Here is a 25,287-nt window from a genome sequence, read left to right as displayed (position 1 = left end):
GCCAGCTTTTATCTGCTGAGAAAGGTACAGTTGTCCCTCACTAATCCCCCTCCCCGTGTGGGCCCCCCTCCCAACGCTGGCTCTAATGTTATCTCTGCTCCTGAGTTTATCTCTAACTTTGTTTCTCTCCTTCTCTCTCTCTCTGATCCTGGAGCTCCCACTGGCCAGCCTGTATATATTTTTTTCATCTCATCTTCATTTTTATTTGTTAACTTTTTTCTTTTAGATTTAGCAGGAAGTCTGCTAGTAATGATTTTATTGTATTTTTAGCTAAATATATCTTTAGGCTTTATTCACATATAGGCATCTCGGATCGTGGGCAGAATTGCAGAGATTCTGCCTGAGATCCCGAACCATTGCAAGTCGCGGGATGCCCGAGTGATTACCGTGACTTGCAATGGCACCCCAAGCGCAGCACAATTTTGCCGCATATGTCACCCGATGAATCGCAGTGAAATCACGCAAACAGAATCGCGGAATGCCTGTCGCCCAAAAGAAGCTCTTGTACTTTTTTGGGTGACAGGCGTCCCGCAATTCTGTTTGTGCAATTTCCTGCGATTCATTGAGTGACAAAATCGTGCTGCGTTTGGGGTGCGATTGCAAGTCACGGGAATCACTCGAGCGTCCCGTGACTTGCAATGGTTCGGGATCGTGGGCAGAATTGCGGCAATTCTGCCCACGATCTGAGATGCCTATATGTGAATAAAGCCTAAAGATATATTTAGCTAATATTACAATAAAATCATTACTAGCAGACACAAATACAACATAACTCACATAATTCCTGCTAAATCTAAAAGAAAAAAATTAGTTAATAAATAAAAATGAAGATGAGATGAAAAAAATATACAGGCTGGCCAGTTGTACCTCCGAATCGCACGGGTGTCCTGCAACTTGAAATGGTTTGGGATCGCGGGCAGAATCGCTGCAATTCTGCCTGCGATCCAAGACTCCTATATGTGAATGGAGCCTTAATATTTTCTTGGGGGGGGGAACCTGTCAGGTAGTCTGTACGGGGCCCAGCGATTTCTATCAGCAGCCCCGCCAATATTGCATCCACCTCGCTAAGTGTGATTCTAAAAAAATACCTATACTTCTCTTTTAACTCTGCATTTGGGTTTAGCAGAAAAGTTTTACTGTTGTAAATCAGATTCAGCTTGGGGAAGGAAAAGCTGCTTACTGTCTGACTGTAATGGATGTATAGATTCTTGTTCAGACGTGTTGTGCAAATGTGAGCAGTGTAGATATATCTATGTACAGTCACAAGTTATGCAGAAAGCAGGTGTTTGTGTAGACCAGAAGTCAGTCAAAGACCAGAAATCACATCACAGCAGGTATAAATTCTAGAAACAAAGGTTTATCATTTCCCAAGCAAATTCAGTACATAGAATTCTCCTATGCATGCACAGCTTGCATGCCGGTTCCAGTCTGATATAAACAAGCTGTTACTGGCTTGTGAAAGCATCTGATCAAACCAATCTTTATTTGATCAGATGCTTTAGAGGTCAGAGGAGATACAGTATATGGGGTCTATTAGACCCCAGATCTCTCCAAAAAAGGGGACCTATCACAAGGGATGTTGTGTTAAACCCTTGTGATAGCAATAAAGTTGATCCCAAAAAAAATTAAAGGTACAGTATAAAAAGTGTTACACAGGAGATCTGGTGCTAGAATTATTGCTCTTGCTGTGACATCTGTGTGTTGCGATCATCATTTTCATATACGTCCAGGACCTGCATGCACATTCGCATTTTTGGGAAATTGGGTTGCTTTCAATTTTTATTTTAATTAATTAATTTGTTTATTTACCATTTTTTTCCATTAAGTTTTATTGCTATCACAAGGGATGAACAGCATCTCTTGCGAGAGCTTGGACAGTGACAGGTCCTCTTTATGGAGAGATTTGGGGTCTATTAGACTCCTAATTCTCTCCTCTGCCTTCCAAGCCAATCAAACTGAGATCAGTTTTATCGGTTGCTTCACTGGCCTGTACCAGCCAGGTAAATAAACAATGATAAAAATCTTCATCACTTCTGACTTCATTTGTGATTTGGGGGGGTGCACAGTTGTTCTTCCCTCTCCTTTGTGGGCAACCAGTTTGTAGCAGTCCTGAACTGTATCCATGATCCTGATATAACCACTTGTTCCCAAGGCCTAAGGCCCAAGGATGGCACTTGGTTAAAAATTACTTATGATACTTTAAATATTTAGTGGAGGGGGCATTTAGCTACAGCCCACCATGTAAAAATGGCAAATCCCCTCTCCATTTGGACAACTCAATTTCAATACAATTTCCAGAATGCATTTCCATTCTAAACTCCAAAACTAATATGAGAGATTTGGGTGGACACTAGCAAGTTGAAGCTCCCACCTGACTCAGTGATGACCGTAGCGGATACCCTCAATCTCCACTCAAGCATGTCCTTCTCCTGTTTGAAGTACTTCACTAGGTCTTCTCTTCTCAGAGCAGTTGAGCCTTTACCATCCTCTATCTGGAATTAGTCCAACCAGGGGAGAGTTGTATTCGTATCAATTAAATACTTATATATATATACTGTAAGTTAACAATTGATAAACATTGTTGAAAATAAGATTACCAAATAGTGATCCATGAACAGGATAAGGTACACAAGGGATTTGACCAGGATTTTCCTTTAGGAACATTACCACCCTAGCGATTCAAGCATGCATGCTTTATACATGCATGTAACCTAGTCTGCATGGACTGGGCTGTCACTGAAATCCTACATACTGTATGCAGTTATTGCTGCAGCTGTTCTCCCTCTCCTCAGCTGCTAGGGAGGAGGGGAGAGAGAGGGCACAGAATGCTTGCAAGTCTATACAGCAGGCACTGTGAGCTGAAGGAAAGCCAGCCTACCCACCGCCCCAGGATTCAGTATAGTTGCTGTGTTGACTAGAAGGAAAGAGGACTGGTGGGAACTACCTGCGACTATAGGAAATGTAGTTTCCTTGGGACATCTTCCTATTATGCCATAGATGAACAAGACTACAAGTCTCAACAGACCAGAGAGCTGCAGCAGGAAAGGAAAAGGAAATAAACCTGGGGCTTGGGGCAGAGTTGGGGGAGCTGAGAGGAGATCACTAGAGTAAGAGACTCTGCTGCTACATCCAACCAGATTCCCAGATCCTGGGTCACTGCTGACATAATCAGTTTCATGGGAGATCATCATCAACAAAGAGCTGGAGGAGGCGTAATCAGAGATTATTTGATGGTGAGAAGCCACAACTTCCTGCAATGTTGCCTAATTTAAGGATGCAGTTGTGTACTTACGCCCAGTATTGTATGTTCCACTCAAATCTGAGTGATCCAACGCCAGAAATTTGGGCCCCAACATTTACCAATACACTGGCCAGTGGGAGAGGAGAAGAGACTGATGGACCTTTAGTTCCCATTACCACCCCTTAGTTAGGATTCCCCCTGGCTTTAGAGTTCAAAGGCAAAGACATTTGGTCCTCCAGTTTGATTATACTTTGTGTGCCCACACCTGAACGATGGTCTCCAGCCTCATAAGTGAGTCCTGTTTTGGGCCAAGTAGCCCATTCTTCTGGTTGGCTGGTTAACTCTTCCCTGTCCATGCAGCCTACTCAAACATTTCTGTTGATATGGGGACTTCATTTAATAATAACTAGAAGTTTCAGACATGCAAACTTCTGGTATTAAAATAATTTATCACTTCTGTAGCACGTTCCTGACTCCCAGAAGCATGGTGGTAACCCCCACAGACAGGGTGGGCTGACATTTCCCCTCAGGGTAGATTACTTGGGCGATGGTGGGATATGCAGACGGATGGGTGCCAGTCACTTTTAGATGAAACAAAAAGAGAATTTATTCCTCACAGTCCATGGGAGAGAGGGTGAGGATTGCAGATGCACAAATTAAAGCAGAACTCCATCATTTCAGTTGTTACAGCACAGGAAAAGGACCTTTAAGTCAAGACTGATACTCCTGTGTTAGAACTCTTTTGCAGACATCACCCTTTTTCTCAAGGTGAGTCACCCAGCTCCTATGCATGAGGTTCCAGCATAAAAACCCTTCAGACACCTCCAGGAGGATCCTGCTCTGGGTCTCCATCCTGTTCCCAATCTTCTACAGCAGTGGTCCTCAACTCCGGTCCTCAGGGCCCACTAACAGGCCAGATTTTAAGTATTACCTTGGGGAGATGCAGACTAGAGTAATGCAATCACTGAGCAGCAAATGATATCGCCTGGGATGTATTTCAGTTATCTTGCAAACCTGGCCTGTTAGTGGGCCCTGAGGACCAGGGTTGGGGACCAGGGTTCTACAGGACAGTCAACCAACCTCTATCGGACTCCATCCTGCCTCCAGATAGGGTCAGCAGCAACAGACCTAATCTCCAAGCCTAAACACCTCCAGGCCTCCTTCAGTCAAACAGGCCTAAAGAAGCAGCTTCATCACATGCACCTGTCAAGGTTTTACCTTGCCCTCCTGATGGCAGCCATCTTGGACATGTGCAAACTGCTGCCTCTTATAGACTCTGATTGCATCATCACTTGCCTGCTGCCTGGGTGTCACACAGTAATGATGCAGCACACCTGACTATATCTATCTCCTGATGGGTTGCAGTCCTTGCCCTTGTGTTTGTGCTCCAAGGTGCATCTCTGCTAGCAGTCTTCTGTTCTCCCTGTCCCTCGGTGTATGACCTGGCTTGGCCGACGACTCTCCTGGCTCTCGACCCCGAATCGGCAGACGACCCAGCATTGGCAGATGACCCGCTTCTGGACTCGACCTCGGCGTGGATGACTACCCGCTTCTGGACTTGACCCCGGCTTGTTCCTGCTCCAACTTCCTCACTCTTGCTTTGTGTTTATTGTTGTTTGCTCCAATAAACTGCTTTCATTTATCTGCATCCCTGTGCGGTCTGGTTTCCTGGCACCTGACAGCACTGAACCCAGGCCAGAGACTGGGGGAAAGAGTTTATATCAGCCAGCCCCATATATGTTAACCATTTTCCATAATGCACCACTGCCAGAGGAAACGCCTCGTGGTTTGCTGGGAAAAGAAAATTCATAATCCATACTGACTGTGTAATCTCACGCTAATACCAGAAGTGGGATAGATGGGAAAATGGACAGCCAGGCTGGACTTAGGTGAAGCTGAACAAAACATAGGTTACAAATTGGCATTGGCTGACCACATCCATGCAGAACCAAATTTAGACATACTCCTGCTTTTAAGGAAGCAACAGTCTTTTTAAAGTTGTGTGTTTACATCTTCTCTTCCTGCAGCAGATGCTCCCATCTACCACTTGAGCTAGCTGGAGGAAAAAAGAAGGATGGACTGCTCGTTTACACCAATACATAGTCCATCTCTTTGTTCAGCTCCCTATAGTGGTGTTTGGGAGCAGCTGCTACAGGGAAAGAGTCTGTAATGTCTGACTTCCATTATGAATCCCAAAACACAAGTGTTCTGTTCTTCATTTTAGACTAGTGGGTATAGTTACACATATCTTTAAAGCACAGTGATGTACTATACAAGTGTGCATTAGGTTGTGCTAGCTTTGGGAGTCCGAAGTAGTTTGAGCACAGTAGAAATTAATAGAGTCACAAATAAAATAAAAGCTGGGAGGAAAGCCCAGTCAGATGAACTTTTAAAGTCGCATGGCTGGCTCTCCCTCAATCATGGAGATCCCCATGGTCTGCATTTTAAGAATGGGCAGTAAAAAGCAATGATTTAAAGCCCAGTTGAACCTTAGGTTTAAATCCACTAAACACAATAAAGGAGAAGCTTTTTCCACGTATTTTTCTGTGGAGAGGGGTACAAGGCACGGTTGCCCCCTCTAATGATGGAGCCGTTGGCCACAGCTATAGAACGCTCACAAGCAGTAGCGTGTATCCGAATGGGCACCATAGAAGAGAAACTAACCTTGTATGCGGATGATTTAGTCCTTTTTCTTAATGATCCAGGCCCTTTGCTTAAGGAGGCCCTCAAAAATTATTTTACACTTTTCGAAACACCCTGGGTTGAATGTAAACTGGGACGGATCTCAAATTTTGCCCATTGACACAGAACCTGGATGCTTGGCTGATCCGGATCTCCCATTGGTATGGACGATTAGGATCAAATACCTTATTATTGCAATTTGAACATAACCCCATTAGTGCAGCATATGAAAGCTAAATTAAAGGCATGGTCACATCTCCCTCTTTCCCTGATACGACAAATACATTTATTGAAAATTAAACTTCTACCTGCGTTTTTATATGTCTTTAGGCATTCACCCGAACAGATACCCAAAAAAATATTTTGACTTATCAATTCCTGCCAGGTCTCTTTCCTCTGAGGCTCACGTCTGCCACGGTTTAAATTGTCGTCCCCCAAAGACCCTGGCTTCAGGGGGGGCCTGACTTTCCCTGATCTTCATAAATAATATATAGCCTCTCTAATAACACATGTCCATAACTGGCTACTTGCAGATGATTCTAACGCTGTGGTGGTGTTGGAGGCTTCCAGTTTAGACTCATGAGGTTTTGAGAAACCTATTGTATCGTGGCCCCCGTTTCCTCTCTCCTATTGACTAATACTATGAAAATGGTGCTGAAAGCTTGGTTGGTGGTTTATGCTGCCCGCCCTAACCCTCCTGGACATGTTTCTCCACATACCCCCTTTTGGTTTAACCCTGGGTTGTTGGAGTTTCTGTCCATTCCTGATCCACAAACAGGGGCATTGAGGGGCATAAAGTACTGGAGATACCTAAATCTATTTAGGTATCTCCAGCTCAGACATGCCATCCAAACACAATTTGACGAACAGCCAGTTGCTCTATATACCTCGGCCTGGAAAATTTACTTAGGGACAAGTCAATGACTAAGCCCCCATCTACCATCTATAAGGAGTTACTTCCCTCCATTTACGTTGGACTTTGGCCCCTTAAAGCTAAGTGGCTCTCTGACCTCCCTGAGCTGGATGAAGAAGAGAAAATATGGGAATGTTCCTTTTCTCAATTGGTGTCTACTAGAGATAGACTGATCCAATTTAGGATTTAGCACCAAGTTTACCTTACTCCTGTGCAATTACCTAGACTATATCCGTTAGTCCCTGCTACCTGCTGGGGTGTTTGATATCAGACTCAGCGGACTACATTCATATTTTCTGGCAGTGTTCATTAATTTAGCCATTCTGGAGAGCTATAATTTCAGTCATCCTCCCGGTCACTACTATTCAGGTGCCATTGACAATTGATGTGTGTCTGTTTGGTCTGGTGGACTCCCTAGCTCCTCGTAGGGCCCCTAGGACTTTCTTGGGTCTTCTACTCCTTTATGCATGTAAAGCCATTATTCTTAAATGGAAATCTCCCCCCTCACTGAATTTCTGAAAGCATCTAGTCAACTCAGCCTTTACCATTGTACAAAGCAACCTATTTAGCTCATGCCTGTGCTAAAAGTTTCATAAAGTTTGGGTTATATGGATAGATTCCTCATCTATGATTAGTGACTCTACCACGCCCAAATGCTGATAGTTAATTTCCTGTAAATTTGGTGTAATTGTGGCGGCATGCCCATTTCCTTCTGTACATGACTTAACCTATTTGATGCTGTTTTTTAGGGTAGTGCCATGGATATGATCCTTCCTTGTATAATACTGCCACCCTGAGTTTCGATTTCTAAGTACTGTGATTTATTCCACCTTTGTGGTCTGAGCGTACCTTTTGTTTTAGTTTCTTTACTGTTTTTTTTTTTTCTTTGTTATGTTTTACAAGCATGGGTATGCCCAATAGGTTCTGTATTGTATGTTCTAAACCCTTAAAACCTGAATAAAAAAAAAAAAAACACACAATCCAAGAGCGTCAAAATAAAAGGTGTCCAAAGCCTTTTTTCTTTTTTCTAATGCAGCCACCGCCTGAATAGAAAAGCCTGTCACCTTCCTATAGCTACTGAATTAAACACTTGTTCTTTGTAGAAAAGCAGTGATCTCTTTGCAGAGGTCTGATGCCCCCTGATGAGCTGGAGCTCTCCAATCTGGGGCATGTCAGAGCTCTTCAATGAGATTTAAGCAGGTGCTTACGGGGTAGGTATGAGGAGGGGTTAAATGCATTGCACTGTGCATTTGAGTAGTTAGTTGGCTGCCTGAATGGGGAAGGAGGACCTTTTTACCAGATATTTTTGGGACCTGACCACCCCTCCCCCTCCCAAGCTGGGAACCAATAAATAGAGAAGCCTGGAGCCTGGCACAATTGGCAATACCCATGGCACTGGAGGGAGAGGCTGGCTGCAGGATGTAATCCACGTCGGAACCCATGACCCTCACCATTTGCTCACCCCCTTGGGAAAAGCACACGTGAACCAGGACACATCCACTTATGGACTGAAGGGACTTTTACCTGGGAAGATATGATCTGGGCAGCCATGTTAGTTGGAAATGGACTGTTCTGTGTACCTCATGTTACTGGACTATACTGCTAAACATTCAGTAAAGTTTCTTAACTGTTTTATGCATTATATGAAGTTACTCAAAAGGGTGCAATAAGATACATGGCATAATCTAAGGAACAGGGGTATAGAGGAAGGACAGGAGGGCCACCACAAAGGGTTCACTTAGCAGAGAAGTTGTCAGGAAGTGTACAGTTGCTATGGGTAAAAAGGAACTGGAGAGAATGAAGTAGCCGCCAGAAAGGCATGGGTGACGGTTCCTCTGGTTAGTAGGGGGGTTGGTGTTCTGCCTCTCTCCCAAGCGATCAGTGCCACTAAAGCATTCAGGACCAAATCTGTGACATAGCCACAGGTATGGGAGAGTTGAAGGAATTAATTAGTGCATCCTCAGAGGTCTGCACATAGTGCACGGCAGAACCTCTATTCTGTCACTGGGGGTGAGGTGGCAGGAAAGCTGGACTGGTGGAGTAGGACACAGACTCAGCAGTGTCCCCCCTCTAAATGCAACATTCTGAGAGACAAGGTGTGTAGTGTCATGGGGCAAAGTGTTTCTCAGTATAGAGCCTCAAGTTATTGCACAGCTGTACAAGGAGAACAGCTCACTTCTAGGTGCAGAACGCCACCTTAACGCTGAGTTCACATGACTGCGGCCCCAAGCTGGTCCCGGGCATTAGTAAGCGCCTTTACAAAGAAAGTACCCCCCCCCATGTGCCCCCCCCCATGTGTAGGGCGAGTTAGCCTTGCCCACAAGACCACTGCTCCCTACAAAGAGTAAGGTCCAACTCTGCAGCTGCTGGAAGACAGACAGACAGGCTCTCCTACTTAGACTGTGCTGCTGTAGATAGAAAACTAAGATTTTACACCCTTTTTTATTTGGTGCAACTGGAATTAGACTGTAGGTTCAATGGATCCTTAATAGATGTTCAATTAGAAATCAGTACCGGAATCCTTCTTAGTGTATCTGTTAGACTTTTCTTTTCACTCTCTCTTGTCACTGAGAAAAGCACATAGGCCATACCATTCACAGGCTCCCCATAGCGATAACTAAAAAAGAAAGAAAAAAGAATTACACATTTCAGAAAAATCACACCCAGACATCTTCTGTGCAGATCTCCGCCCCCCCCCCCCCCCCCCCAGAACACACACATCTCCTGTACAGATCTCCCCCATCACTAGAACACACACATCTCCTGTACAGATCTCCCCCATCACTAGAACACACACATCTCCTGTACAGATCTCCCCCATCACTAGAACACACACATCTCCTGTACAGATCTCCCCCATCACTAGAACACACACATCTCCTGTACAGATCTCCCCCATCACTGGAACACACACATCTCCTGTACAGATCTCCCCCATCACTAGAACACACACATCTCCTGTACAGATCTCCCCCATCACTAGAACACACACATCTCCTGTACATATATTGCCCATTAGTAGTGTAGCACTGCCCCCGTAAGGACTGCCAGAATTACACTTTTCAGGTCCCCCTGAGTTACCAGCATACAGTTCTTTATTTCTCCTTCCTTGGCTCGCTTCAATAATCACTCCAGGGGTATTTGGTTGTTTTGTGTTTATTTAAATTAGGGATAGGAGAAGGGAATAGTGGGATACTCCAAATTAGTTATGCACATATGGGCGAGGACTCCCATCTTCAGGTACAGCCAGGGTGTTGATTCACCCTGTCACTATAGGTGATTTTGGGAATTAAGTCTCTTTCCTAAGATGACTTGGTGAGCTTGTAATTATCTTCAGGACTTTCCCTCTAGTATCCTCTTTCTGTCCACCGCCGACACCTGTCCACTGACTATCCTACACGTGGGGAGGCCCCCCTCAGGTCAGTCCCCTTGACACGAGTCCCTGTTCTCATGATACGGTGGTCCCAGGGTCTCCAGTGCCTCCCCCTCAGTCAGCTCTCCGGGACCTCTGGGTTCAGCTCCACTCATCCATTCCTCTGGTCCTCAGGACGACCTCCTGCAAATGCATGCCACTGCTACAGAGGAGGAGGCAGCCGCTCCCTCCCCCTGGGACTATCCAGCCAAAGACCTCACAGCACATGTGCTCCTGGCTTTTATACAGTATCCCAGAATGCACCGAGGCGACCTGCCCTCTTCCAATCACCAGGACTGTATCAAAGCCTATGCATCCATTTGTCAGGTTTCCTCTCACTGTCCAACATGCCTCCCTATTGGAACAGCGTGAAACACTCTCTAGACACAATGAATTGCATATTGAGCACAATGAGAAGACCTTACTAACAGATCCTGCTCTCTGGTAGGCAGAGAACAATATAGATTTACCTGCAGCCCCTCTGGTAAGCAGACAAGTCTCTAAACTGTACTTTCTCACTAGCACCTTCCTAGGAGGGTGCTACACTAGAACACACACATCTCCTGTACAGATCTCCCCCATCACAAGAACACACACATCTCCTGTACAGATCTCCCCCATCATTAGAACACACACATCTCCTGTACAGATATCCCCCATCACTAGAACACACACATCTCCTGTACAGATCTCCCCCATCACAAGAACACACACATCTCCTGTACAGATCTCCCCATCACAAGAACACACATCTCCTGTACAGATATCCCCATCACTAGATATAACACACACAGTCGGTATTCATACTTACTTTGCTTGAATATCAACCTTGAATTCTCGATCATTGATGTAGTAAAAATTTTGAGCTGCCTTTATTTTCACCTCAAAACTGGGCAGAGCTGCAATTACAAACAATTCATTTCTAATAACAGCCCCCCGTTCATTCAATCTTTTTATTTAAATTCCAGTCTAATGTTGCATTGAAATGTTACACAGCCAAAACATACTGTATTTTTTGTGTCACATAGATTGAGATGTGAGTTTTTTCGTTTTTTATAGCTGTCTGTGACTTCTTGTACTAGTGACCCTCATTCCAATCATTTATTCTCCTGGTGTCCAGAAGAAAGTAAATAAAGGTTAGCCTTCTGGGATCTCATGCCACATTACTATAACTCTTTCTTAAATCCATCTAAAGTATAGTTTTAGTGTTAAAAAAATATTCAGAAATTTTCTTGAAAGTATTCTTGTTTTTAAATGCTTACTATCTTGCTTTGAAATATTAGTTATGTTAAAAATGAACTCTTTATTGGAAAAAAAAAATGAACACTATATTTTAGTTCATTTAACTTGTTCCTGCCAGCTGTATGTATTGTGACAGGAAGTCAGGTGAATCTGTGGGTGTTGTCACAGATGGGAGATACATTTCTGCCTTGTTTAGACAATTCACCAATTACTATCAGGTGTCGGCTGCGGAGCAATTGAGGGACCCCACATTGCTAAGAGCCCGGGAGAATGTAGTGAAGATAGATGGGAAGTTAGTTAACCCTGACGAGAGGATTGCCCTCCCTTACTTCATTATTGAAAGGGACCTGTTATATCGAGTGTCACAGAGGATAGAGGGCACCCTTGAGCAACTGATAGTGCCTGAACCGTACCGCAAGATGGTTTTGGTAGGTGCAAAATAAGTTATCCAGGGGATGACTACTGATTGCTGCATCCTGAGGCTTTGTGCGTTAAGGAGAGCAGTGAGCTGAGAGACTTCTGAAGGTGAGGTGGTGTTGGACTTTTTCTGTGTGAAAAGAAAACAAATAGACTATTGGTCTTCTGCTGTACGACCAGCAGTGTCTGCCCAGCAGTAGGTTGGGACAGACACCCTAGGTAGGTTCCTGTGTTGTGAAGGTAGACACCCCAAGTGGCTAGGGTTTATTTTATGTTTGTTTGATTTATGCTGTTTGGATGCTTGCACTTGTTTCCAGCAAATTGGAAGAATAAACCATAGACTGTTGTTTTCAACCACTCCTCGGCTGTCTCTCTGTGTAACAAACCCACCCAAGGTGTCACCAACACCCGCTACCGAGCTAACCCCTTACAGTATATATCCAATATATACATTGGACAGGTGGACTGAATGCATTTCTATAAACATAAGGATAACTGTTTGTTTAAAGTGTTGGGCTGTGGAACTAATGTGCAAAAAGTGTCTGTTTCATATGCCCTTTCAGGGACATTGTGTCCTTGAAGCCGCCATGGACACCCTCCTCAAGGATTTCACCAGGGATACCCATTTACCCTAGCAGAATAAACCTAGGCCTGGGAGAGCTCATTCCCACTCAGTGGCCAAAAGTAGTGCTATTCATTACTCCCAGGCCTCCACCTTCAAAGCCCATGCCTGGTCTCCAGTCTGCCCATAAACTGTGAAGTCCCCCCCCAAACCCTCCAATAAGTATTTTTCCGCATGAGGGGACTCCCCTATTTTCCAAGGTGGGGGATGTCTGTTAGCCTTTTTGGACATTTCTGGGTGCAAGAGATGATTTCTAAGGGCTACAAGCTAGCTTTCCCCTCTTAGATCCTTCCACACTACATGTCCCCAAACCAACTTCTGCTACCACACAGATTAGCATACCTCCATACAGCTTTTTTTAGGCCTTCTGGAGCAGGACGTCATAGCCCCAGTTTCTGTGGTAGAACTTTGCAAAGGATTTTATTTAAACTTATTCACAGTCCCCAAGCTAAAAGGGGGCATGCCCCCCATCTTAGATCTTAAGGCCCTAAATGTTTTCATTCTGATCCAGAAGTTCTGCTAGGAATCCACCATGTATGTCATAGCATCTACCCATCAGGAAGACTTGCTGACTTCTGTGGACATCAAGGATGCATATTCACATCACCTGATTTTTTCAGCATGTCAGCAAATTCCTTCACTTTTTCTATAGGTTCCCAGCACTTTAATTTGGTTGCCCTGCCATTTGGCCTATTGTCTGCACTCCAGGTGTTCACCAATGTGCTTGCATCTTTACTAACTATACTGCTTTCTCAGGGCAACCCTATTGGAGGATATTTAGACAACCTCCTGCTGTGAGAACTACGAGAACAGGTCCTGGCTGCCAATGTAGTTTAAACTGTCCAAGCCTTGCAGAGGTTCAGCTGGAGCCTGTAGTTTCAGAAATCAGGGTTGAAATTAACAAATTACTTTGAATATCTCAACCTGGATATGGCTCAAGGCAGAGGTTTTCTTCCCCAGGAGAAACTTCAAACACTGCTCTCCAAGACTCAGACTGTTCAGTTCAGGTGTCAAACCAACACTTTGCTTCTGCATCAGAATACTGGGGGTTGATGGTAGTCTCTTTTGAGGCAGTCAAATATGTTTAGTTCCACACCATTCCCCCACAATGCAACATTCTGTTGTCATGGAACATATCAGGCCAGACTCTGGACATACCAAATTGCGATCGGGAGCTTTCCAATGATGTGACCGCCGTGACAGCCAATCATGCCAGACACATGACTATAAACCCCACCCGCCTCACAGCATTCTAAACCCCCCTAAAGAGCCGGAAAGCGCTGGATCCAAGGGGTTAAAGTAAGACTATAGCATGCCATCGAACATACAGGCAAATATTAGGCCTTTTGGGTCAATGTGCTGTGGGCTGCTGAATCAAAGACAGCATTTCTTGGCTTGGCCACAGTAGCAGTAGACTATTGGCGCTTTTCCACTGCATAGAACCGTACCGGCTCGGCACGCTTTTGTGCTTTTCCACTGCGGTACCGCATGGTATAGGGTCGGAACGGTTCGGTACGGTACGGTATAGGTTTGCTTTTCCACTGCATGGAACCGAACGGTACGGTATGGTACGGCTCTGAAAAAACAGTACCTACTCGATTGTGGTTCCAACAGGTACCAAACTGGTACCATATCCCACAATCCTTTGCATGCAGTCACTAGTAGCCACTGATTGGTCAGAGAATCACACCCACCCCGTTGTTATCCCACCCACTTAACTTTAGTACTACTTTAGTGGAAAAGCAAACCTATACCGTACCGTACCGAACCGTTCCGACCCTATACCATGCGGTACCGCAGTGGAAAAGCAAACAGGGCCAAGCAGGGCCGAGTAGAGCCGAGCCGGTACTAGCCGGTACTTGCAGTGGAAAAGTGCCATATGTGCCTCAAAAACAACATTTCATAATAAAAACCTCATATTAACTGGGAAGTATGGTGATTAAAATGTTATGGTTTGGGGTTGTTTTGCTGCTTCATGCCCATGGCAGCTTGCAGTCATTAAGTCAACAATGAATTCTAAATTATATCATATAAACTGATCTTTTGACATGATATAGTTCAAATCCACTAAGAAATGGCTCAAAAAGAGGAAATGGAGAGTCATGGTTAAATGACCTCAGAATTTGAGGCCAAGGGTATACAAACTTTTTCAACAGTTCACTATTTCTGCTATTGATATTTTTCTTGAATAAATGATTGAAGAGGCACATTTTCCTTGTGTTTTTTTTTTTTTAATTCAATTGCATTACCTTTATCTGTAGACAATGTTTGAATAAAAATATATTTTCCATAAACATGGCAATTTTCACATTAATGTATGTTGTTGGTTTGCCACTCTGACTGACAGCTATACATTAATTTAATTTCTAACTCTGACCATAATAAAGATAATTCATATAAAGCATGCAAAAATATGATCTTACTATATTCCTTCACTTGAAACTTTGTAGAGTAGGTATGTATATCAGTGTCTTCAAACTTTGCCACCATGGTCCAAACTCCCAAACTGAAACACACAAGTGATAGTAATGTGTAAGTCTGTGGTAATCTGACATTTATACATATCACAACCAATTCAGTAAGTCAATGTGATCAGATCATCAGTAGGGATGATCGAACGGTTCGGGTCGACCATCGGTTCGACCCAAACATTGGGTGTTCGAAATTCGGCCAAATTCCAAACTTTTTGCGGTAAGAGTTTGGAATTCGGGTCACCTGAACCGCCCAAAATGCAATGGGACAGGAAGTGGGCTTTAAATGCCCGTGATTGGCCCAGAAACATCAGTAAAAGCCAATGAGGGGGCAGGAGTCTGCTAGGAACGTGATTGGAGTGACTACGCCCAGACTACGGGACCAGAGGCCAATCAGGAGTGAATACGCCCCCCAGTATATAACATAGCCCCGCCTAACCTCTAGCACTCTAATACAGAGGCTTTGGAAGAGACTGGAAGCATTTGTGTTTCTCCTGCTGTGTTAAACAATGTTTGCTGCATAGCCGATTGCTTGTTAAGCTCCAGATCAGCAGAAGAGCAGTCAGCTTACATAAAGATTGTCAGTGTAGTTAGAAATACAGCGATTGTGCTGTTTGAGTTAGAAAAAAAAAAAATTAAAGGGACAGTGTCAGTTAGAAATTATCTTCTGCTGTATGGAGCTGTTCTTTTAGTGTGAGGAAAGGGATATGCAGTGTAGTTAGGGTACTATATACCACTATAGTTAGATTCAATAATCTAGTTTTTGTAGGGATAGTTTTAAGTGTCAGGGTTCCGTCTAGTGAGCACGTTGCACTGCTGATATATCTACAGCAGGTATACGTGCTTGCTAGTCAGCTATTGTGCAAAATACATTTCAGCGATACACACATCTGCTGTATTTAGCGACAATTTAGGGTCGCAAAGCAGTGTGCGTCTTGCAGGTGATTTTCACATCGCACAGTTGATAAAGCCTCCTCTTTGTTATACCATGTTTCTTCAATAAACTTTTTGGAAAAAAAAAAAAGATAAAGCCTCAGTGTCCACTGCAAAAGGCTTTGCTACTCTGCGTCACACACATCTGCTTTATTTAGCGACAACTTTGGGTCGCATAGCAGTGTGCGTCTTGCAGGTGATTTTCACATCGCACAGCTGATAAAGCCTCAGTGACAACTATGTCAGGTAGACCAAGGAAAGGCATACGTGGCCCTGCTGCGGAAAGGGGCACAGCTTCTAGTCCACAGTACGTACAGGAGGTGGTGGACTATATTACCAAACCCTCATCATCATCAGCAACTACAGTGACCCAGGCAGAGAAAAGTGGTCAGTCTTCTGCAGTTGGCAGAGCAAATAAAGGTGAGTCCATGTCCACCTCAAGTCCCCCCCCTAGACCCAACTTCAGACATGGGAGAGGAGTCAGTTGAGCGGTTTGACCACAGTGTAGGCCCTCTACTCCTGCCTGATGCTCAGTCCTTTATGGAGTCTGATGTTGGGTCTGAGGTTCAGGAGGAGGCAGAGCAAGCAAGAGGGGAGAGCAGACGGCCCACTCCATCTAAGGCCGTACCTGTTGTCTCCCGGGCCACTATACAAAGCTCTTCTTGCTGGGCCTTTTTTGAGACATCTCATGCAGATCGAACAGTTCCGATCTGCAAGATTTGTCATAAGGGAATAAAACGTGGCAAAAAGGTCAACCACTTGGGTACAAGCTGCCTAACCAGGCATTTGACAACCCACCACTTGGCCCGTTGGCAGGAGCATTTGAAGAACCCGCAAAAGGGCCAAAGATCGGTCAGTCGGCCTCCTAGTCCTCCTCGTGCTCCTCCTCGTGCTCCACCTGCACATCAGTCTGTCCCTGCTATAGTCACTCGTCACCTGTTGGCAGCCTCCACTGACAGGGATGATGATATAGCACGCAGTGTCGCATCTACTTCTAGCACACCACCAGCTGTAACATCTAGATGGCAAATTTCGATTCCACACATGCTGGAACGAAAAAAAAAGTATACTCCCCGCCACCCACATGCCCAGCGTCTAAACAGCAGTTTACTACTGGCTCTGCAACTTGTACCATTTAACCTGGTAGAGTCTGCTCCCTTCCACGACTTTGCAAAATGTGCAGTTCCACAGTGGCAGGTGCCAAGTCGGCATTACATTGCCCGTAAGGCCCTGCCATCCCTATACCAACATGTGGAAGGCAAAGTAGTGTCGTCCCTGGCCAAGTCAGTCAGCCGTAAGATACACCTCACGGCTGACACTTGGTCAAGCAAACATGGGCAGGGATGGTACATTTCTGTCGCTGCTCATTGGGTGACACTGCTTGCCAGCGGAAGGGATTGTGGCCAGGGCTCGGTGCTGCAGCCAGCATGGCCCCCACGTCTGCAAACAGCTGGTGGTCTCGCTGATCCGGGTAGATCGATCACTTCTACCCTCTCCTGCTCCTCATCCTCCTCCATGCCCTCCTCTGCAGAATGGTCCTTTGAATATGATGAGGTACCACGTAAGCGTTCAAAGGGCTATTCTATGTCTCAGGCCAAAAGGTGTCACGCAGTGCTGCAGCTTGTGTGTCTAGGGGACAGGCAGCACACTGCCCCTGAGATTCTTGGGGCTCTGCAGGCACAGGCCCAGAGGTGGTTGACACCATGCCAGCTGCAGCCAGGAATGGTGGTTTCCAAACCTCCTGGCCGCCCTTCGGCAGGGAAAGTTGACCCATGTGCCATGCCTGGCGCATGTCCTGAATCTCGTGGTACAGCGGTTTTGAACTCGTACCCGGAAATGCAGGATGTGCTAAGGATGGCAAGAAGGGTGTGCAGTCACTTCAGGCGGTCGTTCAGTGCCACTGCACGTTTGGCCGAAGTGCAGTGCGAGTTTCACCTGCTGGTACACCGCCTCGTCTGTGACATGCCCACCCGCTGGAACTCCACGTTGGCTATGCTGCAGCGCCTGTACACGCAGCAGAGGGCCCTCAATGAATATCTCTGCGAGTATGGCACCAGCACTGGCTCAGCGCACCTGGGCTTTTTTTCGCCATGGCAGTGGCTTTTGATTAAGGATGCATGCGCTGTCCTCTCGCCATTTGAGGAGGCCACAAGGATGGTTAGCCGGGACAGAGCATGCATCAGTGACACCCTACCGGTACTGTTTTTGTTTGAGCACACTCTGCGTGGCATTATGGACAGGGCACTGGAGGCAGAGCAGCAGGAGGAAGAGGAGGACTTCCTTGCCTCTCAAGGCCCCCTTTATCCTGACCCCATTATGCCTAGCTCCCAGAGGCCCGAGCAGGATCCAGGGGTGGAAGAGGAGGAGAAGGAGGACGATTCTTCAGGAACTTTTGCAGGCTTTGAGGAGGAGGAGGAAGACATGCGGCAATCTGCAAGGCCTAGTTTGACTCCCTCGGGACACTTTGGAGTAGTTCGTGGCTGGGAGGAGGAGGAGGAGCACGTTCAAGATCATGTCGTTTTGAGTGACCCCGAGGAGTCAGCTTCTCAGGCCTTTGCAAATTTGCGACGCATGGCAAACATCATGCTTCAGAGCCTGCGAAAAGACCCCAGCCAGAACCAAGGCCATTAAAGAGACTGACCACTATTGGTTGGCCACCCTACTTGACCACCGGTACAAGTCAAAAGTCTGAGCTTTTCCCATCCACCCAGAGAGTCCACAGGATCAAATCCCTTGAGGACAGTCTCAAGAGGATTCTGGTTAACACGTTCCCCGACTCCCGTAGCGTGCAGGGGCGGGGACAACCTACCATGGACTCTACTGCGGGTCGCGAAAGGAGCGTTGGAGAAGGCGTGCAGTTGACGGATGCTTTTCGGTCTTTTTTTAGTCCTCACCGCCCAGGCCTCTCAGCTGCCACATCGCATCGACATCATCTGCATCACATGGAGGACGATTACGTCAGGGCACAAAGTGACACAGAGGGCTTTTCATGTGACGAATCCAATCCACTGGCATACTGGGTCTTAAGATTAGACAACTGGCCAGAACTGGCCCAGTATGCCATGGAGTTGTTGGCCTGCCCTGCTTCCAGTGTCCTATCGGAACGGGCATTCAGCGCAGCAGGAGGATTCATCAGAGCATCGAACGAGACTCTCCACCGACTCAGTCGACCGTTTGACATTCATTAAAATGAATCAGTCGTGCATATCAAGCTTTGATGCACCTGATGCAGACCTTGTAGACTAGTCTATCGTTGCGATGTGGCAGCTGAGCCTCAGTTTAAGCCTGGACCAGGGTGCCACCCTCCAACCCTCCTCTTGTTCTTTTTAGGTTCACAGAACCTCATTTTAGTTTCCACTAGAAAAGTTTAATTTTTTTTTTTGGCCTTCTGCAACACCAGCTCTTTGGGCTTACAGTGGGGAGGCTCCGCCAACACCAAAAATACCATGTTTGCGCACCTGTTCCACGGGTGCACACCTTCATAATTTTTATGCCGTCTTCAAAACCAGCTCTTTGGGCTTATGGTGGGGAGGCTCCGCCAACACCCAAAACACAATGTTTGCTCACCTGATCCACAGGTACACATCTTCTTAATTTTTTCGCCTACTTCAACACCAGCTCTTTGGGCTTACAGTGGTATGGCTCCGCCAACACCCAAACAACAATTTTTGTGCACCTGTTTCACAGATGCATATCATTGCAATTTTTTTCCTTACAAAGGCAATTATTGCCTTCATGACCAGCACTTTCATAGGGATATGGTGTCAAGGCATCGTCGGCACCACCAAAGGCCCAATTTTTAAGCATCCTTTACTTCTATTCAAAGTCAAGAGACAACAGTATTCATCCAAAACATCTCTAATCTTGTTCACTGTGCACTACATTGTGGCCCCTACCCCTATCCCTCAATGTATCCGTGCATATATGTCTGTTTCTTGTGAGAATTCAAGTTAAAGGGCACCAAACACCATTTTACATGAAATAAAGTGCATCTACATACATCTTTTGACTTCTTGAAAACATTTGGTAATAATAGCCCCATTGTGAAAATACACCCGTTAATTATATCCACATTTAAAGAGACAGCACCTTTTTCCAAAAAAAAAAAACTCTAATCTTGTTCCCAGTGCACTGCATTATGTCCCCATCATACACATTGGCTGTGCAGTTGATTAGGAGCAAAAGAAAGGCGCGGTTAAGCAAAAAAGTCATTATTGAAGGTTTGGCATGCTATAATTCTGGTTCTGGACATGCTACAGAGCTGAAACTTTACAGGTACACTTTTTAGACCCCCCCCCCCCCCCAGACACTAAATCCAAAGAAATCTCATTTTTTTCCCCCAATAATTGTCTCTTTATCAAAAACTACAATTTTTAAGAACTTTTTTTTGTCTGATTCATAGTCCCTGGGGCATGACCAAGAACCCTAGGCACTTTTTAGGGGCATTTATTAGGTTTTAGGGCTTCAAAATGGTGTTTTTTGATTCCCGAAGTTCGGGTCCCATTGATTTCAATGGGGTCCGGGAATCCGAACCGAACTTTCGGGAAATTCGGGTGTTCTGGTCGAACCAAACTTTTCAAAAGTTCGATCATCCCTAATCATCAGTAGATAAACTCTCATTATCTATAGAATTCCATAAGTTCTTGATATTTAAAGTGGTCCTGCCTATTAAATCTAAACCCTCCTAACAGTGAAACATTTCAAGGATTGCCACACTGCCAGAACACCATTCAATGCATAAGAAACCTTCATGTGAAGTCTGCTGGAAAACTTACACTTCTGGGAGTGTCTATATTCTGGATGCTGTGCAGCTTTCACTCGTTGTTCCTGCTGATCTCCACATCAACATGTGTCCTGTAATGACGTGGTGGCAGTGCTGTATCTTGGCCTAGGCCAACAAGGCCCAGGCCTAGGGCAGCACTTTGCAGGGGGGGGGCAGCAAAAAAGCTGCACCCCGCACGGAAAAAAAAAAAAACAGCCTTCTCCCGGCTCCCGCATGAAAAGGGTCCCTACGGGCTTGCGCTACACTTTTAGCATAGGGCCAGTCGAATTTGGCTGAAGGGCATGGTCCAGGAGGCAAATCAGTCTGGCAGCCCCATAAAGCAGTCACACTGCTACCTGCCTGTATGATAATACCGGGCGGTGAGGCCATTCGGACAGACCGCAGGCCGGCGACCACACTTAATACAACTGGCTCGACGTCTGCCAATGCTAATAAGTGTGGTACTGCAGCCTAATGCTCCACCTACCCTCCTCCGCCCCCAGGTATGGCAGGCATCATGTCAATAATATAATGTAATTTCTTTAAACATCCTTGTCCTTGAACGAGCATATTGAATTGCATCGTATACAATTAGGACTTTTAATTGTATATGATTGCAATAATATTTTGAACCTGCTCCCCTCCATATGTGCAAAGTCCAAATATCTTAAAAGAAAGGAGTACCCTTACTAATCCAGTGACAGAAGGCTGTACTAATGGGAAATGATAAAGCTGCACTGATGGCCACTGATGAGGTGGCACTGATAAGCTGCACTAATGGGGCTGCACTGATAAGGCAGCACTGATATGCTGCACTGATGGGCGCTAATAGGCTGCACTGTTGGGCACTAATATGCTGCTCTGATGGCCACTAATGGGATGGCAATGGTGGGTACTGATATGCTGCACTGATGGGCACTGATGAGGCTGCACTGATGGGCACAAGGTGGCACTGATAATCTTCACTGATGGGGCAGCACTGGAATGCTGCCCTGATGGGCACTGATATGTTGAACTGATGGGCACTAATAGGCTTCACTGATGGCCACTGATGAGGCAGCACTGATGGTTACTGATGAGGCAGCACTGATAAGCTGCACTGATGGAGCTGCATTGATGGGCACTGATATGAGGCAATGATAGGCTGCACCAATGGGCACTGATAGGCTGCACTGGTGGCCACTAATCGGGCTGTACTGATGGACATTGATGAGGCCGCACTGATATGCTGAACTGATGAGGCTGCACTGATGGGCAGTAATGAGGCTGCACTGATGAGCACTGATGAGGCTGAACTTATGGGAACTGATGAGGCTACACTGATGGGCACTGATAGACTGTGGTTGTGGTCTGTGGATTACAGATGACAGGGCGGGTCATAAACAGGAAGGGGTGTGGCCTTTACAGGAAGAGGTAGGTCATATTTAAATTAGGGGGTGCACAAGTTTAGTCAGGCCTAGGGCAGCACAAAACCTAAATACACCACTGCATGGTGGTCAGGGAAAAGAACTCTGAAGTGGAACCAGGAGATCAACACTGCTAGAAGTGTCATTTTCCCAGTGGACTTCACAGGAAGATTTCTCACACAGGTATGGCCACTTTTGGGGGGTTTGCTTAATGGACAGGGCTGCTTTATTCCCAAAAGGCCTCTTGATATATAATTAAATATTATTTTATCTTTGTAGGTTCAGTCTTTCTCATCCTTTTTAACATGTAGGAACTCTTGAAATAACTTTTTGTATTCAGGGAACCCCTGCTAATAATTATTATATTTACAGCTCACAGTACATTATTGTAATGGCCATTGGGAAGAAACCTCCCTACAGATAGCAAAATAAAAAAACAATATTGCTGTCAGTGGTTGCTCATTTGAGAAGCAGAAAGGAACCCCTAGCTCAAGGAACCCCTAGCAACCTCCAGAGGAACCTTAAGGTTCATGAAACCCTGGCTGAGAAATCTTGATCCTGCTCATGGTATATCTATATACGTAATCTTTGTAATTAGTTATGTTTACCTGGACTTGTTCTCTAATGTTGAAGACGTATCTTATATTATTCAAGTCACTTCTTTCGTTCGAATGAATTATGACTTGAAGCTGCATGGATAAGCTGTGAAAAGTCTTCAACATTACAGAACAAGTCTAATTGAATGTGATTAACTGCTAATATAATTTTTCTTGAACCACAATGATAATTTTCATATAATAATTAGAAAGCTTATTGGTACTTTTGCGTTTCTTCAAATTTGGTTAGTGTTGAAAAGGACTAGGATTTTTATTACTGTCCCTGATATTAAAATTGGAGAAAATCTAGAAATTTAAATCCATCGGTCGAAACACCTGTTACCTATTGCTAAGTATGGCCACACTGAGGAGACTCCCATCACTTCCTTTCCCCTAGATGCAACAGGAAGTAAGTGTAAATCTTCCACAAACAAGGGACATTCCTATCTCTAATACTGTAGTTGCCACCAAAACAAGTTTCCCATAAGGCTATATTCCCTGTACACTTAATCTGGTGGCAGCCGTCAAATTAGGGCTTCCTCCTCAGTTTAACTTTTAGTAACAATGTCCCCCAGGAAGGACAGTGAAATTAGACTTCCTCAGCTAAGACATCTTCAGCAATAAAATCCTAACCCTAAAAGAAGAAAGTTTAGCCAGGTGGAGATTGTAGGATGGCAAAAACAGACTACTACCTTTGTCAAGGTATGCCTGGGCAGCTAGAATCTAAACAGGGTTGAATTACATTGCTCTAAATGTTCTGTTGGACTTTTCTAAAGAACCATCAGTAAGGTTTCAAATGTTTAAAGCCTGGTCTGAAGTCATTTGAAGGGGTAGATTTTGGTGTATCAGAAGAACCTGGCCTATAAAGCACGTATGAGGTATGAAGAAATACCACTACTAAAGATAAACTCAGCAAGACAGTCAGAGGAGGAATGCAGTTGTTATGGATGTAGCACTGCCCCCGTAAGGACTGCCAGAATCACACCTTTTGGGTCCCCCTGAGTTACCAGCATACAGTTCTTTAGTTCTCCTTCCTTGACTCGTTTCAATAATCAGTCCATAGGGTATTTGGTTGTTTTGTGTTTATTTAAATTAGGGATAGGAGAAGGGAATAGTGGGATACTCCAAATTAACTATGCAAAATTGGTTGAAGACTCCTATCTTCAGGTACAGCCAGGCTGTTGATTCACCCTGCCACTATAGGTGAATTTGGAAATGAAGTCTCTTTCCTAAGATGACTTGGTGAGCTTGTAATTATCTTCAGGACACTATCACTAGCATCCTCTTTCTATCCACCGCTGTCCACTGACTATCCTACACTTGGGATGGCCCCCCTCAAGTCAGGCCCCTCAACATGATTCCCTGTACTCACGATACTGTGGTCCCAGGGTCTCCTGTGCCTCCCCCTCAGTCAGCTCTCCGGGACCTCTGGGTTTAGCTTCTCTCATCCGTTCCTCCGGTCCTCAGGGCGACCTCCTGCAACCGCATGCCCTCCAGGACTCTGCTCTCCAGCCAAAGACCTTGCTGCACATGTTTTCCTGGCTTTTTACAGTATCCCAGAATGCACTGAGACGACTTGCCCTCTGCCAATCACCAGGACTATATCAAAGCCTATGCATCCATTCTTTAGGTTTCCTCCCACTGTCCAACATGCTGCCCTATTGAACCAGTATGAAACTCTCACTAGACACAATAGTTTCGATTATTAACCGCTTGCCGCCCGCCCGCCGTCATATGACGGCGGAGCGGTGCGACCATTATCCTGGGCCGCCGTCATATGACGGCGGCACTTTAAGCAGGGCAGGCGCGCGATCGCGTGCGCGCCGCCCTGCACTGCCGGTGTCGGGGTGTCCCCGGGACACCCCCCGTCACCGGCAGGGGGGAAACAGCCAATGGGCGTGGCTGTTTCCCACGTGATCGGCTGTGTTCCAATGACACAGCCGATCACAATGAAGGCGCCCACCAGATGACCGCGCATGCGCGATCGGGAGCGCGCAGCGCGGTCATGTCGGTGGCACTGTGTTCCGTAGGAACACAGCTGTCACCGGCGGTAGTAAACAGTCACTGACAGTGACTGTTTACTATGTGATCGGCTGGGAATCCATTCACAGCCGATCACAAAATGTAAACAAAGAGCAGTAACTCAGTGTTACTAGCTCTTCTCTCCTCATACAGTTTCCAGTATGAGGGGAGAAGAGCTAGAAACAGTGAGTTACTGCTCTGTGTACCTGTCAAAAGTAAAAATCACACTAATAAAGGTCCCCCCACACAGTCCTCAGCCCCCCCCAATGTCACCTGTCACCCAACAGTCACCTCATCAGTGCCCAGAAATTGACACCCATAACGTTCACATGTGAGCGCAGCGATCGCAGGCAGAATCACTGCGATTCTGCCCGCGATCCGGAAATCATTGCAAATCGCGGGACGCCTGTGCGTTGCCCCTGATTTGCAATAGCACCCCAAACGCTGTGCGATGTTGCCGCCATTTCCGCCTGCCGAATCGCGGTAACATCGCGCAAACATCGCATGACGCCCAAAAAAGGTACAAGAGCTTCTTTGGAGCGTAATGCGTTGTTTGCGCGATGTTACT

The 25,287-nt window shown here is 45.7% G+C and overlaps 2 protein-coding genes across 2 annotated transcripts in view; both read right to left on the bottom strand.

The window, feature by feature from the left end:
- The window catches only part of LOC309553574 (A.superbus venom factor 1-like), a 1,719,715-nt gene that overhangs the window by 1,340,907 nt on the left and 353,521 nt on the right, over positions 1 to 25,287 (bottom strand). The window lies entirely within an intron of this gene.
- The window catches only part of LOC309553584 (A.superbus venom factor 2-like), a 453,522-nt gene that overhangs the window by 333,942 nt on the left and 94,293 nt on the right, over positions 1 to 25,287 (bottom strand). Inside the window, exons 6-9 of the mRNA XM_082254860.1 lie at positions 14,953 to 15,035; positions 11,060 to 11,147; positions 9,351 to 9,453; positions 2,372 to 2,492 (exon numbers count right to left, since the gene is read on the bottom strand). Of these exons, the coding sequence (XP_082110986.1) occupies positions 2,372 to 2,492; positions 9,351 to 9,453; positions 11,060 to 11,147; positions 14,953 to 15,035 (395 nt within the window). The remainder of the gene's footprint in view (positions 1 to 2,371; positions 2,493 to 9,350; positions 9,454 to 11,059; positions 11,148 to 14,952; positions 15,036 to 25,287) is intronic.

This window comes from Pelophylax lessonae (assembly GCF_965119305.1).
Source record: "Pelophylax lessonae genome assembly, chromosome: 4".
NCBI lineage: Eukaryota > Metazoa > Chordata > Amphibia > Anura > Ranidae > Pelophylax > Pelophylax lessonae.
This window is presented reverse-complemented; position numbering and strand designations above follow the sequence as displayed.